At 34.8% G+C, this 15,766-nt stretch overlaps 1 protein-coding gene across 10 annotated transcripts in view; it reads left to right on the top strand.

Annotated features, from left to right (window-relative positions):
- The window catches only part of Epha5 (EPH receptor A5), a 360,726-nt gene that overhangs the window by 273,170 nt on the left and 71,790 nt on the right, over positions 1 to 15,766 (top strand). For all 10 annotated transcript variants that reach the window (XM_087187714.1, XM_087187718.1, XM_021262295.2 and 7 more), the window contains one exon: positions 4,301 to 4,406. In XM_087187714.1, the coding sequence (XP_087043840.1) occupies positions 4,301 to 4,406 (106 nt within the window). The remainder of the gene's footprint in view (positions 1 to 4,300; positions 4,407 to 15,766) is intronic.

Below are 15,766 nucleotides of genomic sequence, written 5' to 3'. Positions count from 1 at the left end.
ATTCCCAAAAGGTAATTTTATGTTTCATTTGATGTGAAATTTCCCATCTCTTTTCCAGAGTAGTTGTATCATTTTACAGTTCCACAAGCTGTGTGAGTGGGACGGTTTCTCCATATCTTCATCATGATGTGTTGTTATCACTATTTCTTTCCTTTTTCATTTACTAGTAATTTGGGGTTGATGTTCCATAATAGCTCACCATGGTTTTAGTTTGAATTTCCTTGATTAGCTAACGATGTGTGACATCCTTTCTTGTGCTTATTTTTCTGCCATGGTACTTTCAATGTTCCCACTGATTCCTCTGAACTCTTCTTTTGTGGGGGGGCGGTACCAGGAATCAAACTCAGGACCTTGCGCTTGCCAGGCAGGTGGCATGCCACTTCACTCAATCCCTGGCCCTATGAACTCTTACCAGTTATCAAAAACTCTAACTCTGATCTGATTATACTAGTTAGGAAATTTAGTAAATACCTATTTCTGTGGCAGAAAAATCTCAAGTTTGCAGCCTGGTATTTGAAAGTCTTTATAATCTAACATTTATTTTCAGCTTTAATCTATGCAACTGTGTATCAGAGGCAAAACAGTCTAGAGAATGTTCATGAAATATGAGTTATATCCAGGAACATAAGAAGCAGTATGGGGTAAAAGTGTGACTTCTTAAATTTCTAGAGAGTGTGAAAATGTGTACTGATTGTAAAAATAAGCCTTGTTAGGTGTAACAGAATAGCAATCATCACAGTTGCTATCTTTTCAGCATAGTGTGCTACCGGCTTCAGACTTTGCTCTTCAGGGTTCCCAAAACAAACTTTAGTTATTCTTTCACAGTTGTGTCATCAACCAGTTTTTTAAAAATATACAAAAGAAAATGGGAAGCATGACTGAATAAATTTTATTTTTAAATATTACACATTTTATAATGTTTTGCAATCATAATTTCGACTTATACTGGGCCTAACATTTCCCCCTCTTAAAGATTAAGCAGTATGAAGGCACTGATAGACCTATAAGTTCTATACTTTCATCTAATATAATAATGAGTGTATGGATATCCTCAGGGTTAAGAAAGCAATAAATAAGTCAAAATCTTGATGAATTATATCCTACTAGAAATGGCTCATAAATTAATCAGTGCATGTGAAACACTCAATAATTAAAACTCTTAAAAAACTTAGAAAATCCCGCAAATTTTAAAAAGTCAATAATGACAATATAATCCTTAAATTTTCATAGCCCCTTGATTCAATTGGCAATAATTTTTAAAAAGACCTGAATTCAGTGAACATTAGATAAAAACATAGAAATATGAATGTTTGTGTTTTGACATTACTTCTAAAATGCTGTCATATATTTTATTAACTTAAATATGTGGAAAAGTTTGGTATCTCATTAACAACTGTTTTAATGCAAGACATTTTCTCATACCTAAGTGCATTGTTTAGCATATTGTTAAATTAGTTCTGAGCAGTTATTACAAATGAATTATTTCAGCCTATCAAGGATCTATATTTCTTTCTCTAATTTAATGCTTTTGTCAGCTTGAAATTGCTTGATTGTACTTCTGCCCCTCACCATCCATACCCACTTTCTACAAAACCATATCTTTGAGAGTTAACAAATTGGGACATTCAGACCTGAAATAATTGTTAGAGTCATATTAGGTCTTTTGAATGCTAGTCTGGGAATTGGGGAATACTCTTCCATAGGTAGTAGAATTCTGGTAAGTTTTTGGTCAGGAAAAAATCATCAAAGTCATATTTTTAAGTATCTAATATGAGTATATAGAAAACAGAAAAAAAACCTTAAAACACTGAATCATATTCCAGCTTTTTCACCATAGAGATTTGAATCAAATAAGTGTGCAGTGGAAGGAACAAAGTGATATATGAAGAAAACAAAAGAAACATGAAAATATTTAGTAAACAATGAGTAAATAGAGGTTAAGAAAGAGTCAGTGAACATTAAACTGGAAACACATCTAATCAGCTTATTGGTTTGATTTATGATATGATTATTTGTTGATCCGCTTTTCTATCAGGCTTCAGGGTAGATGTGGCATAGGGGTCAACATTAAATATGCTTATTTTTATGTATTAATAAAATCCAAATAGAGGAAAAAGCAGAGCTTATTTTTAAAAAATGTAGAGTGATGCTTAAAACAGAAATAAGTATTTTAAATGTTTGACCTTTTAGCTGATACTTGTGAATTGATGTTGTGAGGGAAGGGAGAAATGGAGGAAACAGAGAAAAATAGCAATTGGGGAGAGAAGTGAGAAGCATCCAGAAAGAGGATTCATCAAGTTCACTCAGAAGATGTGAACAGAGAATGTGGAAACAAAATGTATGAATCAGTGCTTTAGAGAGGAATGAAAAGAAAACATCTTGTCGGATACCACAGGCAACAACAAGGAAATAATGTGAAGAATGGCACATTTGATAAGGTCAACAATGTCAAATTCTCTATCATAATGCTTTTTAAGATAAATGAAATATCTATTATATTTAATAAATATGCGTAAAACTTAATGGCAAAAGAAAAGTTTTAGAGAGAATTTAATAATGTTGACTCTTAGAACATGAGCTAAGATGCTGACAAACGCCAAATAAACAGAATGATAAATTAAGCAAGACATAGTAAATAGAAATGACACCTACTATTTACTTAAGACTGTCAGTAATTGAAGCATTATGCTAATTATTATTATTATTTTATTTTTGGTACCAAGGATCGAACTCGGGACCTTGCACTCGTGCGGCAGGTTCCAAAACCACTGAGCTAAAACCCCAGCCCAACTTTGTTTTTATTATCTATAATTTTACCAAAAAGATAATGATCCTGGGAAATTCTTTCTATTTTGAAGGTAAGGAAATAACTTTTAATGATGGAATAATTTCCTTGGCCCTTAAGTCTAGTATATGTTGCACATTTTTTTCACATTCAGGTTTAACACCAGTGAGTTTATGTATAAGGGTTTATTTTTCCCACTAGGAGATATCCTCTCATGGTTGCACAGAAACAGTCATTAAGGGAACAGAACAACTCCTGCAGGGAGGACTTGAAGAAATAAGATGTTGGAAGAGAAAGAGGGAATTTCACAGTGGAGTTAGGTAAAGCAAAAGGAAGTTATGCAGTTACACTTAATCACAGGGTCTAAGTTGCCACTCGCTTTCGGCTATAAAGTTTAGTATTTCTAAAGTGTGAAAACTGGAAATGGATTAATATACTAAGAAAATGAGAAAGGCTACCTTGGGCAATGCTACTAGTGATCATAGTTTTGCTCTCATTTATATTGCATACTGAGAACCAAATTTCTTATTATGGACCTCAGCTCAAAAACAAGGGAAGAAATTAGAGAAAAGGGCCATAGAATTACAACTCTTGTCACTCAAAAGAAGAGATGGTAAGAACATAGACTTATAAGTAAGAGTTTTACTCAAACTTGCTGTTGGTAATACTGGATTCTCAAGGCCTGTTTGAAAGGGTTGATATGTAGATCAGGCCAAGAGAGTGGTCAAAAAGTTACTCAATTGAGGATGAAAGGTTTCCAGGGCAGGGTGATTAGAATAGAAAGGGAAATGTTATCAAATCCAAAAGGATTATTGGACCAAAATCTGCTAAGTGGTGGTAAAGAAAATAAAACAAACCCTACTATGGTTGTTATTAGTTCTGATGACTTAAACACATTTCTGGAAGTTGAAATTTATGCCTTGATAATTTTCAAAAGTGATACTACTTAGGAACTATACATACTGATTATATTCAACTTGGAATTATGTTTTACTTTCAGATTATATTCAGCCAGTGATACTGTGTTTAACTTATTTTGGTTTATAGTCACCTTATTTTGCACTTCATGTCCATGGAGAAAATAATTCTGAGTTGATCGTATTTTTTTTTCTAGAGAACAGGGACATATAAATTCTAAAAATCTCAAATCTCCTCTATTTAATGCCCTCCTCTTTAGATGAAGGTACATAAAGCCGATATGGATGCTCTGTTTATCCTGCAGACCTCAGGCTCCTAGATAACTCCTATGCAAACAGTATACATTAAATTTTTATGATGACAAGGAAATAATCAATGACTTAGTGATGCTTTCAGATATCTATTTGGAGAGTAAATATTTTCTCCTAAGGACGCCTTTTCAATTACACGCTTTTGTGAAGAGTTATTATGGAGAAATCTCAGCCAAATGTGAGCAAATTGCTTAAACTATGAATTGATTCCCGACTATTGGCAGCTCTTCTTTTGAATGCACATGATCACGTTAACCGCAAGCTCCATTTTCTGTGTCTCCAACAGCAGTGGCAGCGTCCAGTGATCAAAGCCAGATCCCCATCATTGCTGTGTCCGTGACAGTGGGAGTCATTCTGTTGGCAGTGGTCATTGGCTTCCTCCTCAGTGGAAGGTAAGAGAGGAGGTGGGCTGCTCAGCCCTCACAGCTGATCTCTCTTCGCCTTGATCTGACCACATCCCAAACAAATCAGGCAAGTAGTGTGTCAGGAGATAACTTCAATGCAGGATGGATTTCTTAAGCTTTATCTTGTCCAAATTAGTGCAAATTTTGAAGCACACAATTTCTCTGTTTTGGGTATGCTGTCTTCAAAATAGTAGTATTGAAGTGCTCATTTATTCTGCTAATATAACTACTTTTCTTCTTCTCATATACTTTATATTTAATTTGGATATGTCCTTTTGCAAAATATATGTCATTGCCTACTTCAATTTTAATTAAAGCTTGGAAGACCTAGGTTTGTGCCTAATAAGTGTTTAAGGAATAGGACTAATAGTTCTACAAAGCAGATGTTCTGACAAATAAATAATTTGCGAAATAACCAAACTTTTCAATAATTGTTTTTATTTTCAGCTCCTGAATATTTTCAACTGGAATACATTAATCATGATGTATACTGACTTAAACTAAATTTCTATGCTAAAAGATACTTGAATATGTATGTTACATCACTACTTTTTTCATTTTGAAGACATAAGACACAAAATCCCAAAAAGGACAGTTTGTAGAGATGTTTGCTGAAATTGAGCTAAGCATAATAAACCTTCCAAAAATAAAATATGAGTAAATAAATAGAAAAGTATGCTCTGTTGTTGTAACAGACATATCTTATGGAAATGTGGAAATATTTCCATTTGTTTATCCAAACCATTGTGATAAAGAATGTTCATTAGTGAAAATTCTCCATTTGAAAATTTCGTTTGGTATTGTTAAGCCATTATAGGAAAGTTAATGAAAGTATTCATGGGAATATTTGAACCTGACAAAAAATGTGAAAATGTGCTCTAAGTTCCAAAAACAGTCAGAAAATCAATTTATTCGTATTGATTTTGCTAATTTTCTATTCTGTTACTGTTGACTTTTCATGAAGTAATCAACTCATAAATCACAGAATTAGGCATTTTCCAATATTGTGTTCTGAAAAGATATGTGGTCATACCCTTAAATCCCAGAAGGAACAGTTTACTTTCATTAAACATCACTAGTTCCTTTGAGTATTCTTGCTACTTTTTCTAAACCCTTGTTCATTTAAGAGCATTCATAGTTTTCTAAAGAGTACACGTTAAAGCCAATTTCTAAGTTTTCACTTTGGAATCCCTAGTTGAAGACCGCTCTGTGGTGTTGAGGAAGATTAAGCCCAGCCCAGCTGCAGGGCTAGAGCTGTCTGTCCCACTCACCTCTTCTCTTGGAAGCTCTCTGGGGAGGATGCCCAACCAATTCCCTGCTTTATGCAACATGAGCTGCCTTCCCCAGTTCTGTCATGAGATCTTTGCAGCTGAAAGACTAACACAGTTCCCCCAAAGATAAGGAGAGGTATAAAACGGTTTATAAGCAAATTTTTAGGCATGAAATTGTTACTACATCATTTTGTTGATGGTATATTCATGAATTTCAAGGGACATTAGTCATATGATGAAAATGTCTTTGGCTAATGTATTTTACTCTTCATAAAAGTAATTAACTTCTATATATATTCTTATTCAAAAGTTAAATAATATGATTATTGAAAGACTTTTGTCTATCTCAGCTCAGGCATTAGACTTCACTATTTTTGCCAAATGAATGGAAAACTAAATGAAGAAATGTAGCCAGAACCTAACACAAATTTGGGAGATGATGTTGAATTCCAGAAAACTATTGAAAACTGCTTGTCCTTGTAATGATATATGGATGTTAAATTATATATTTCTCCCTATCTGTGCTCAAATATACCCAATAAATACATATTATGATGACACTCACATGATGATAATAGGGCTAATTATTTCTCATGAGTAAATTTTTAATCTTGTTAATTAGGAATTGTAGCCAGAAATGTGCTTGTAGGTAATATATCTTTAATTAAAAATAGTATGTCTTCTTAGTGGTGATGTAATTTTATTTTATTTTGATATATTGCAAAAATATTGGTATTGCTGTGTGTATTATTCTTTGACAATTTATATCATCATTAGGGCCTTAGACAAGATATATATACATTTTTTTTTGGTACCAGGGATCAAACTCAGGACCTTGCGCTTGTGAGGCAGGTGCTAGAACCACTAAGCTAAATCCCCGGCCTGACAAGATATATTTTGAAGATCAACATTTACTGACAATATGTATTTTTATTCATGTGAAAGAAAAAATAATTACAGGCTATACTACATTAAACATTATAGGACTGATTTATTTCAAAGAAAACTATCAACTTTATTTTATTCTAAAGTACACTCAGATTTAAAAAGAAATCAAATACAGAGACTTCCTGTTCTTTTTAGGCTTGTGTTGATTACGCACAGATCTTTTGGGATCTTCTTTGTTAGGTGTAGTTTAAAATAATATAGATAGTGCTCGCTTCAGCAGCACATGTACTAAAATAATATAGATAAGTACCAAATTTGAAAAAGTTTTATTTTTAAAAAATTTAAAGTAATCATCTCTTTTAAAGGTTTTCATTATTCCATAAAGTATTTTCTGCAGGGACCAAACTTTCTTTTTATTACTTATTTTCCAATTAAACTTTAAGTGACTTTTTTCATTGGATTTAAAAATTATTAACATGTCATCAGCAAACTATGATTAATTATCCCAGGATGATTACAAATTAAACATTCTGATATTCACAGCACATTGTAAATGTTCTTTAGCCTTTTCTTTTATTGGTAATAACATTAAACATTGACGCCTTTCTTCCATCCTTTTCCTTTTATGTGCACTATTCTAGCAATATAGTGTAATCAACCCATTTTTCCATCAGGCTGTTATCTCTTTAGATGTTTGAGACATTCTCTTACCCCATTTTTCCTGTTTCCTTTCTTCAGTTGACTTTTTTTCTTCTGTGTCTGCATTTCAAGCATAAGATCTAAATTCTGAATATTGACTAATAGGTGGTCCTTAGCCTAATATAAATTTCAAATTAACAGGACTTGGTGCTATAAAAATACAAAGTAAAACATCTAATATCCAGAAGTGATTCTTCTAAGTACTTTTTCCAATATAGACTTCATGGGATTAACGAACTTTTTCTAATAGTTTGTTTCTGGTCTTTCATTTGTCACATGTTCATAAATTTAATTGCATCTCAGGAAAATTCCAGAACCTGCTTTTTATTTTAAGTTAATTCCACATGTACATTTGGAGGTAAAGTCCACACAGATGTATTCCTGTTTGCACATGCTCTTGCATATAAGTAAAAAAAGACCTAAAAAACCTTAAATCTTTTTGCTAGTTTTGAAACTGGAAAGCAGAAAATAACTCCTAAAGAGGATGAAAGATTGTTTTGTTGCTTGGCTTTGTATATGATTTTAAGGCAATTCATATGTGACTTTCATGCTAAGATGTTCCTGATCTAAGAAGTTTCGTCTAGGAAGTGGTTTATTTTCTGTAAAAACATTATTTTCTAGACAAAAGGTCTTCCTTTGTTTGTCCTGGTCTTGTTCTAATCATGTGCCTGGATTTACTACTATATCCTATTTCCCTCTATCCCCCATTAAACAATTGAAACTCAATCCTTTTGATATGTTTTACATTTTCCTAAGGCAAAATTTTTTCAGAAACCAGTGGGGACAATGTATTTTGAGACTAAACTATCAGAATTAAAATACCACGATCATGTCACAAACGTCAAAAACAAATAGTTTTGTATAAAAAACAGATTTGGGATTTTTTTTGTTATTGTTGTTGTTGACCTGAAAATAATACTAAAATTTGCTCTTTTGTAATTAATGTTTAATTCTTTGAAAGTGAACAGGTAGTAAATGACCTATTCTTCACAATTTACCAATGCAATCCTTAATTGAGCATGTATATTGCATATCCAAACCATAAGTCTCTGTATGTGAGATAACATGACAATATTCTTTTCTCAAAATGTTTTCACTTTTATTTTAGTACCCTGAGAGGTAGACAGGATTTCATAAAACAGAATTAAAATGGATATAGAAGAGTTTTACAACAAAATTGAAATTATTCCCTTTGTGTTAAAACTTTTCATTCAGACCAGAATGAAGGTCTGATTCATTATGCTGAGAAATATTTAAGTTCTTATTTTATTCCTGCCATAGTTTGCTTATTTCAAATAGCAATATGTAAAAAAGTTAATGGTTTGAAAGTAAAATTCCTTAAACTTAGAAACTTATTTTCAAGCTCATTTGGAGCCAAGTCAAATAGTTATGCAGATGCTTTGAATGCAAGGGGCTAGACAGATGTCAGGGCTCTGCTCCTGTCTGGTGTTTCAGCCTCATAGTTTCTTAAGTAAGTACTTATACAAGGGTTTGAAGTGTTCTAAAACCTTCAGAGAAGGCTCTTGCCTAATGTAAGCACCAGGATAATAGTATTGATGATGAAATGTACCACACTGCCTGATGTTAATTACAAAAGATCTACTACTGGGCACCATTCTCAGGGTTGTACATGTGATATTTTGCACCGTCTTACAGCAGCTCTCATTCTGTGTCTAGTTGACAGCTGACAAAGTTACTTCTATACTTGTTCGCTGAATGGCCTAAGAATGGCCTGTCCTGAGACATTTGTCCTGGTTCCTCTTGCTGTCTACTACTCCTCTGCCCTAGGAAACTGAGTGATTCCTGCTTACTTCTTCAACTCCGAGTTCAATCTCGTGCTCTCATTTGCTGTTGATGACTGGGGATTTCCTCCTCTGCACACCAGAACTACATGTGTCTTTTGCTGGGTTTTTGTCTGTCTCTTCAACTAGAATATAAGATACAAGTTCATAGAAGAGAGATTTTTATCTGTGCTTCCATCACATTTCCCACACCAGGAAACTGTGTAGAACATGTAGCTGTTTAGTAGGGACATGGGGCTTGAATCCAGTCCTGACTGTAAGACCTTTAGTATTCACTATACACCTTCCACATGACTGGCAATTATTCTGCTTGTGAACCCTGTATACAAAATCTCGGATTCTCTACTGCTAAAATAATGTCATTAACCTTTCAAAACTTCATAATCGATCAATAATATGAATAAACATCTCTTAGAAGTGAGTGTCAGTAGTATTTTGACATTAAAGTAAATGTAAAATACATTAGATCTTAGTGTATTCTTCCTCCACTCTTCACTGGAAAACTGTACCTGGTAAATTAGTATTTATTCTAAAATCATGCACACAAAATGTCACCAACTCCATGACCATTGCTGATTTTGTGAAAACTGATTAATTTCGATTCTGTGTACCAAAATCCACTTGCCCCACTGAAGTATTTAATCTTATCACTTACTCTATCTGTTTCCCCTGATAGATCTGTGCTCATCTTAAATACACAGATTGTGGTGTAGGGTAGGGTACAGTAAATGTCCAATGACAATAGAACTGGAGGAGGGAGCTGAAGTCCAAGACTCTTGAAAACGTGCTTAAAACTGTCTTTCCAGCATTATCACTGTCTTTTCAACTTAGAGTTATTTAGTTGCAAATCACAGAAGGCAAATTCACAGTGTCTCAATCCATAAGACAATGATAGATCATATAACCGGAAAGTTCTATAAAAGAAAAAGAAAATACAGGTTCAAGTGTTCAAATGATATCTGCTATACAATTTAAGACACATGACCCAAGAAAGCTTTGGCACGATATGATATTTAAAGGTTCTGATCAAAATGAGGTCATTGGGTGGACCCCTGGGACTCTGACATTGAGAGATACAGTGGAAGAGAAAGACCCATCTGAAATGGACTAAGATGAGTGACCCATTAGGTGGCCAGAGACCAAGTGATCCTTGGATTATTGCAGGGGGAATGGTCATTGCTTTGAACTGAGTGAGATGGTAGGGCTCTTCCTCTTTCATCCTTAGAGCTCCCACGAGCTCTGACAGAAATATTATACCCAGATCCACAGCATGAATCAATTAACAGAGCATTGAGCCCTTAACTAAGAAAAGAATGGAAAAGTTACCTTACAGTGCCTGGCCCACCATGATGGGAACTCTTGCTGGCACCTGATTCGAGGGCTGGTTCCACACAAAGCACATGAACTGAGGAGGGGGAAAGAGGTCGCTCCCCTCCTCTTACAGTCTCTGTTGTCTCAGGATGAGCTTCAGTTTCTCAGTAAACCTTGCCCACATGCAAAGACCACATTTCTCATTCTTTCATCAAAAACCTCCTTCAATTCCTTTAGCCAAATCATTCTCTTGTTTCACTGAGGTCTTAGAACAATCAATCCACCGGCATTTCTCATAGAATTTAACACTTTCAACCACAAACTGTAGGATATTGAATAAATATCTTCCCTCTTCTGTCTCCCAGTAAGTACTTCTGTGGTTTTTCCACATAAAGTAATTGAATGAATACCTTATACATTATTGAATTAAGGATGAATTGTGCATTAGTCTCCATTTGAAGTCCTTTGTCCATTTTTCTCTGTTAATGATAATTTGAAAAATGAAAAGTGTTAGTATCGCTAACATGAACATAATAGAATATCCAACCCATAAATATGTTTTCTTAAACTCTTGGGGCCATCACAAAATAAACACAGTGATTTCAAAAAATATTGTATATTAGTTATGAAATCTTCCCAAGCTTATGACTGTATATACTTTGTATGTACACATTCTAATGCCAACATCATGTTGTACTTGGTATTGCTTGGCAGAAGTAGCTTTTATAAATAATAATGTAGTTTGAGACTAGTTTTATTTCTCTCCTGATTCTCTGCAGTTTAGGAACATCATGGCCATATTCATATATTTGGCCTCTCTAACACATATAAGATTATATATGTTCAGAACTTGCTGCCTGGGATGGTGGTGCACTCCTATAATTGCAGCACTCAGGAGGCTGAGGCAAAGACAGCTTCAAAAGTTAGAAGCCAGCCTGGGCTACATAGTAAGTTCAAGGCCAGCCTGAACTACATAGTGAGACCCTGTCTCAAAAAGACAAAACAAAACAAAGAACTCGCTCAATTTTAGCAAAAAAAAAAAAATCCATTATATACAATTATCTTATCATTATTATAAAATAATATGAAAATATTTTCAATCCCACCTGTCATCCTTGATTTTAGAAAACAGGTCATTAAAAGTATATTTCAGTAGTCTTTGAGTTAAAAATAAACGTGACTTTATAAAATAATAAATCCAGACGTGTATTGATTTAATATCTGAGAGTTGTTTTCCATCTATTTTCTCATGATTACATGCTTTTTCTTCAAAGGCTCCACATCAGGAATAATTAGTGTGCAGATCATCATTTATTAATGACTGACAAATGAGGATCGGGGGAGAGCAATGCCAGGAGGACTAGGGGCATGGCTACAGCTAATTGCCCTTGGTGGGATGTAAACTGTCCCAGGAAACTGAAACTAAAATGGTTACTGGCTCAATTGCTCAACACTATCGAACATCCCACTTGCAGTTTTTCACAGATCAAGCAAGTAAACATCACTGTAACTTTCAGGAAGTTATCCTGAAGCTAACATTTCAAAGGAAATATTCTATAGTACTGGAGACAGCAATCTATATCATTGATTGGGAAAGATGCAAATTATTTATTTTAAAAATCTGTACACTCACAGATCTCACCTAGTATAAAACAAAAGGCAAGTCAAAAGCCTAACAAAATACACTCAGTGTTTGAAGCTCCGTTTGCCTGAAACCCTACTGCCGTACCAGTGTGATCCCCATCTGAAGTGGAGAGCAGCTGCAGTGCTGGAAGCTTGGGCACTGGTAAGGGCCCTGCTGGTGTCTGGGAGCTTCTCTTCATCCCTGGAAGGCTACGGGAATGTGAGCTATCACAGAACCCGAGACCCAGCTCCATAATACAAATCAGTAACTCTGTCCATGCCAAAGGGTAGAACAGAGAACCAAAAATTTCACCAAAAAACAATTCGTTTCCTGAGCCATGTCTCATTTCTGAGAAACAAAGCAGCGTTTCAAATTATGTGCACATCAGCTCAAAGCCATATTTGTCCAAGACCTGTGCTTTAAAAGGCCTAACAAAACTCAAGACATAAGTCAATGTTCCTAATAGACTAAAAACTCAAAAGCCAACTTAACTATTCCAATTGGGAGAACTAATGGCTGTGATAGATTGAGTGCTATGAAATACATTATATTCCATTTATCCTGTTTACCAAGTCCCTTTGCCACCTCTCACTCCTTGCTGCCCTCATGATTACTTACTCTAATAACATTTTAACCTCACAGAAAAATGACACACTGCTGTGCTTCAGATCTCCACACTCTGTTTTCTTCCTCTCTTGTACCCACCAGTGTTACAGGTAGCAATGCCTCTTCATTTTAGGTATTATGTTTGGATTTTTGTTCTCCTTCACTGATGTTGTTTCTTGTTGATGACCTGTTACATTTTCTTTCTATTAGTAATATTTAATGTTGACATCAACGTATCCATGATAGTCATTGTTGAGTTCTTTTTCCGTGTATTTTTCCATGAAGGTCAGTCAGATGTGATCAGAAGAAGAAACACAGATGAAGTTCAGGAAAACAAAGTCAGTTAGTACTTAGGTCCTAGGAGAGAAGCAGAGCAGAGAGTACAATGTAGGATTTTAGTTTTAGTTTTAATGTGGCTTTGATTCTAGCAGACTTTTGACTTATGGGAGATGTTTCTAGATGCCTAGACCCTAGGCCTGTGATGATTACTGTAGATTCAACAGGCCAGATATAGAAGGCAGGAGAAAGATTGGTCAATTTATGTACAAAAGGCAGGCTGCAGGCTAAGTCCTTTTTACCTTAAAAATTGGTCAGCCCAGAGAGGGGCAATCTCTCCCAGCCAGAAAAGCTTTCCCGATTTGAAAATATCATAATGCATGAAAAGTAGAAATACAAAAAATATAGTTCTCTTGAGACAGGGTAAATTGAAAGGCAAGAAATATGGGTTTTATTTTTGAATGTTTGTTTGCTTTACCTTTTTCCTGGACCCGTTTCCACCCTGGAAGTCAGGGTATCATCATCAGGTTGGCAAATCTGTTAGGTTTTCTTAGGTTGTTGCAAAACAACTTTACAATTCCTCTATACTGTACCTCCAGATGCTGTAAGAGTTATGGGAGAATTTTGACATTTTTGGCTTTGTGATCCATCCTGAGGATTGGGGGAGCACACTTGGGGATGCGCCTGAGGGAATCTCTGTCATTTCCCTACCTCTTCTGCTCTGTCATTGCCCCCTGCTCTGCTCCCCAGGCCAGAACCAAGCAGCTTTGCTTCACCACAGTCTTTTGCCATGATAGTCCTACCTTGCATAGTCCTACCATGGACTGAATCCCTGAAGTGTGAGCCAAACAAACCTCTGCTCCTTATGTGGTTGTGCTGGATATTGTGTCCAGCCAAGGAAAAGCAGATGAACACAGTGGCCATTCCAGAGGATTCATTTATTCACAGTTAACTCACACACTTCCCTTGTCCACCTCCAGGAGAGAATTGTCTCTGATGTTGGGGAATCCTAGTGCCACTCTGACGCTGCTATACTTAATTTGATTTTCCAGTAGCCTTTGCTTAAAACTATATCTATCTGTATGTAGATAATATATCAGTCTTACCAGCATTAAAATAAAATAAAGCAAAGCAAATTCGTGATTCATGTTGAATTTCAGTTGAAGTCACCTAGCTTTGAGTGCTTCATATTTTAATTGAGTTTGTTTAGTGCTTTCACATTTAATAGGAAGAGATAATTGATTTTAAAATATGAACAAATATTTCACATAAGAATGTACAAGATCATCACAGCATAGAATTATATAGCAAAGCATTAAACAAAGACCTTTAAAACATGTAAGAATATAAGAGGAAGTCAAGTACCTTCTACATCAGAGCTAATTTTTCCTAGATTTGCTGGGATAGCACCATACACGCTCAGAGCTCACATTGTTTGCGAGACCATCAGACATGCCAGCCAATGTCACAAAGCTTTGTTTTAAAGGATACTAATCCACTTATCACCATTTAATGAGTATACATATTAAACCTTTAGAATGATTCTCATTTTCTTCATTCACTACAAATAAACTTAGGGGAAAATACCAATCTGTAGGTCCAATCTCCTTCAGAAAACTTTCAAGATGAAAGCCACTGACAGGACTGGTTAGGATGATTGACAGTTTAACAAGGCAATAACAAATCATACAAATTCAATGTTTGCATGTAAGAGATGTTAAACATTTTTACATACATATTTTAAAGTGCTAGCCAAATATGATAAGCCAAAATTCTGCATTTGTGTATTTGCACTAATGCACACATAGGAATTTTGTGATTTTTCTCATGTCGGTATAAGATTTTTTTGTGACTTAGTCCTATTGCACCTGTTTCATATGTACATGTAATGGTCTCTTGGATTCACCTGCTCTCTGGTAATTCGGAAAGTAGTGGGCCAGGATAAATATGGCTTTTCCTGGAGTCTGAAAAATTTATAATTAATCACTTTAAGCCTTTGCTATTGTGTACTGTTCTCTGGCTTCTATAGGGAAAGAGCTTTCAAATGTCCATTCAACACCCAGTGTATTCTGTCCGAGTCTGTGTCTTCTAAATCTTTATCCAAAACATTGAAATAGGAAGGAGGTCCTTCTGTGATTTCAAATATCTTGGTAAAGCTTGTCCAGTTTAGACCACTTTTTCCCATGAGTTCCCAGGCCATGGTAACTTGATCCTTTTCTGTATTTCTAAGCCTGAAAGCTTTCCAGAGGATGATCTCAGTACACCATGGTTTCCGAGGTGAAGATCATCATCCACTCACCTATTGCATGTGTAAAGCAATTGTAACCACAATCCACCACTCTTATGTTGTGTATGTATATAAAATATTAACATAATCCATATTTATCACTCTCATAATACTTAATGTTTAATAGTTATGACAACCACCACAATATATGAGTTCAATACTGATAATACTAGTAGTAAATAAAATGTACTTATATGCAATTTAATACAATGATGGGAAAATGTAATCTTTGGCTTCCTCTCAAATCATCCTTATAATATGTTCAATTATTATACTAGCTCCATTACAAAATGCACACATTCCTTGGATTTTGGTAATTTCGATTTTTTTTTAACCTAGGAGTGAAATACTTAAGTTGAAGCCTGAGTCCATTTATTTCTTCCCCATAAAAGTTTATGCTGATACACATGATTCATTTATAGAAAAGTACTGACTGATCATAATGGAAAAAGCTAAAAATAGAAATCACATTGTGGCTCATTTATTTAAATTCTTTTTTATTTTCTCTCTTTTTTTGAGCCCACTCATTTTAATTGATATTCTTTTTTGAAATTAGGAAGCTTTTAAAATGTTTTTATCAGCTC

The sequence above is a fragment of the Heterocephalus glaber genome, unplaced genomic scaffold (assembly GCF_053883595.1).
Source record: "Heterocephalus glaber isolate CG9 unplaced genomic scaffold, H.glaber_assembly_v1.0 deba00001509, whole genome shotgun sequence".
Classification (NCBI taxonomy): domain Eukaryota; kingdom Metazoa; phylum Chordata; class Mammalia; order Rodentia; family Bathyergidae; genus Heterocephalus; species Heterocephalus glaber.
Note: the sequence above shows the minus strand (reverse complement) of the source record. Positions and strands in the feature narration are given on the sequence as shown.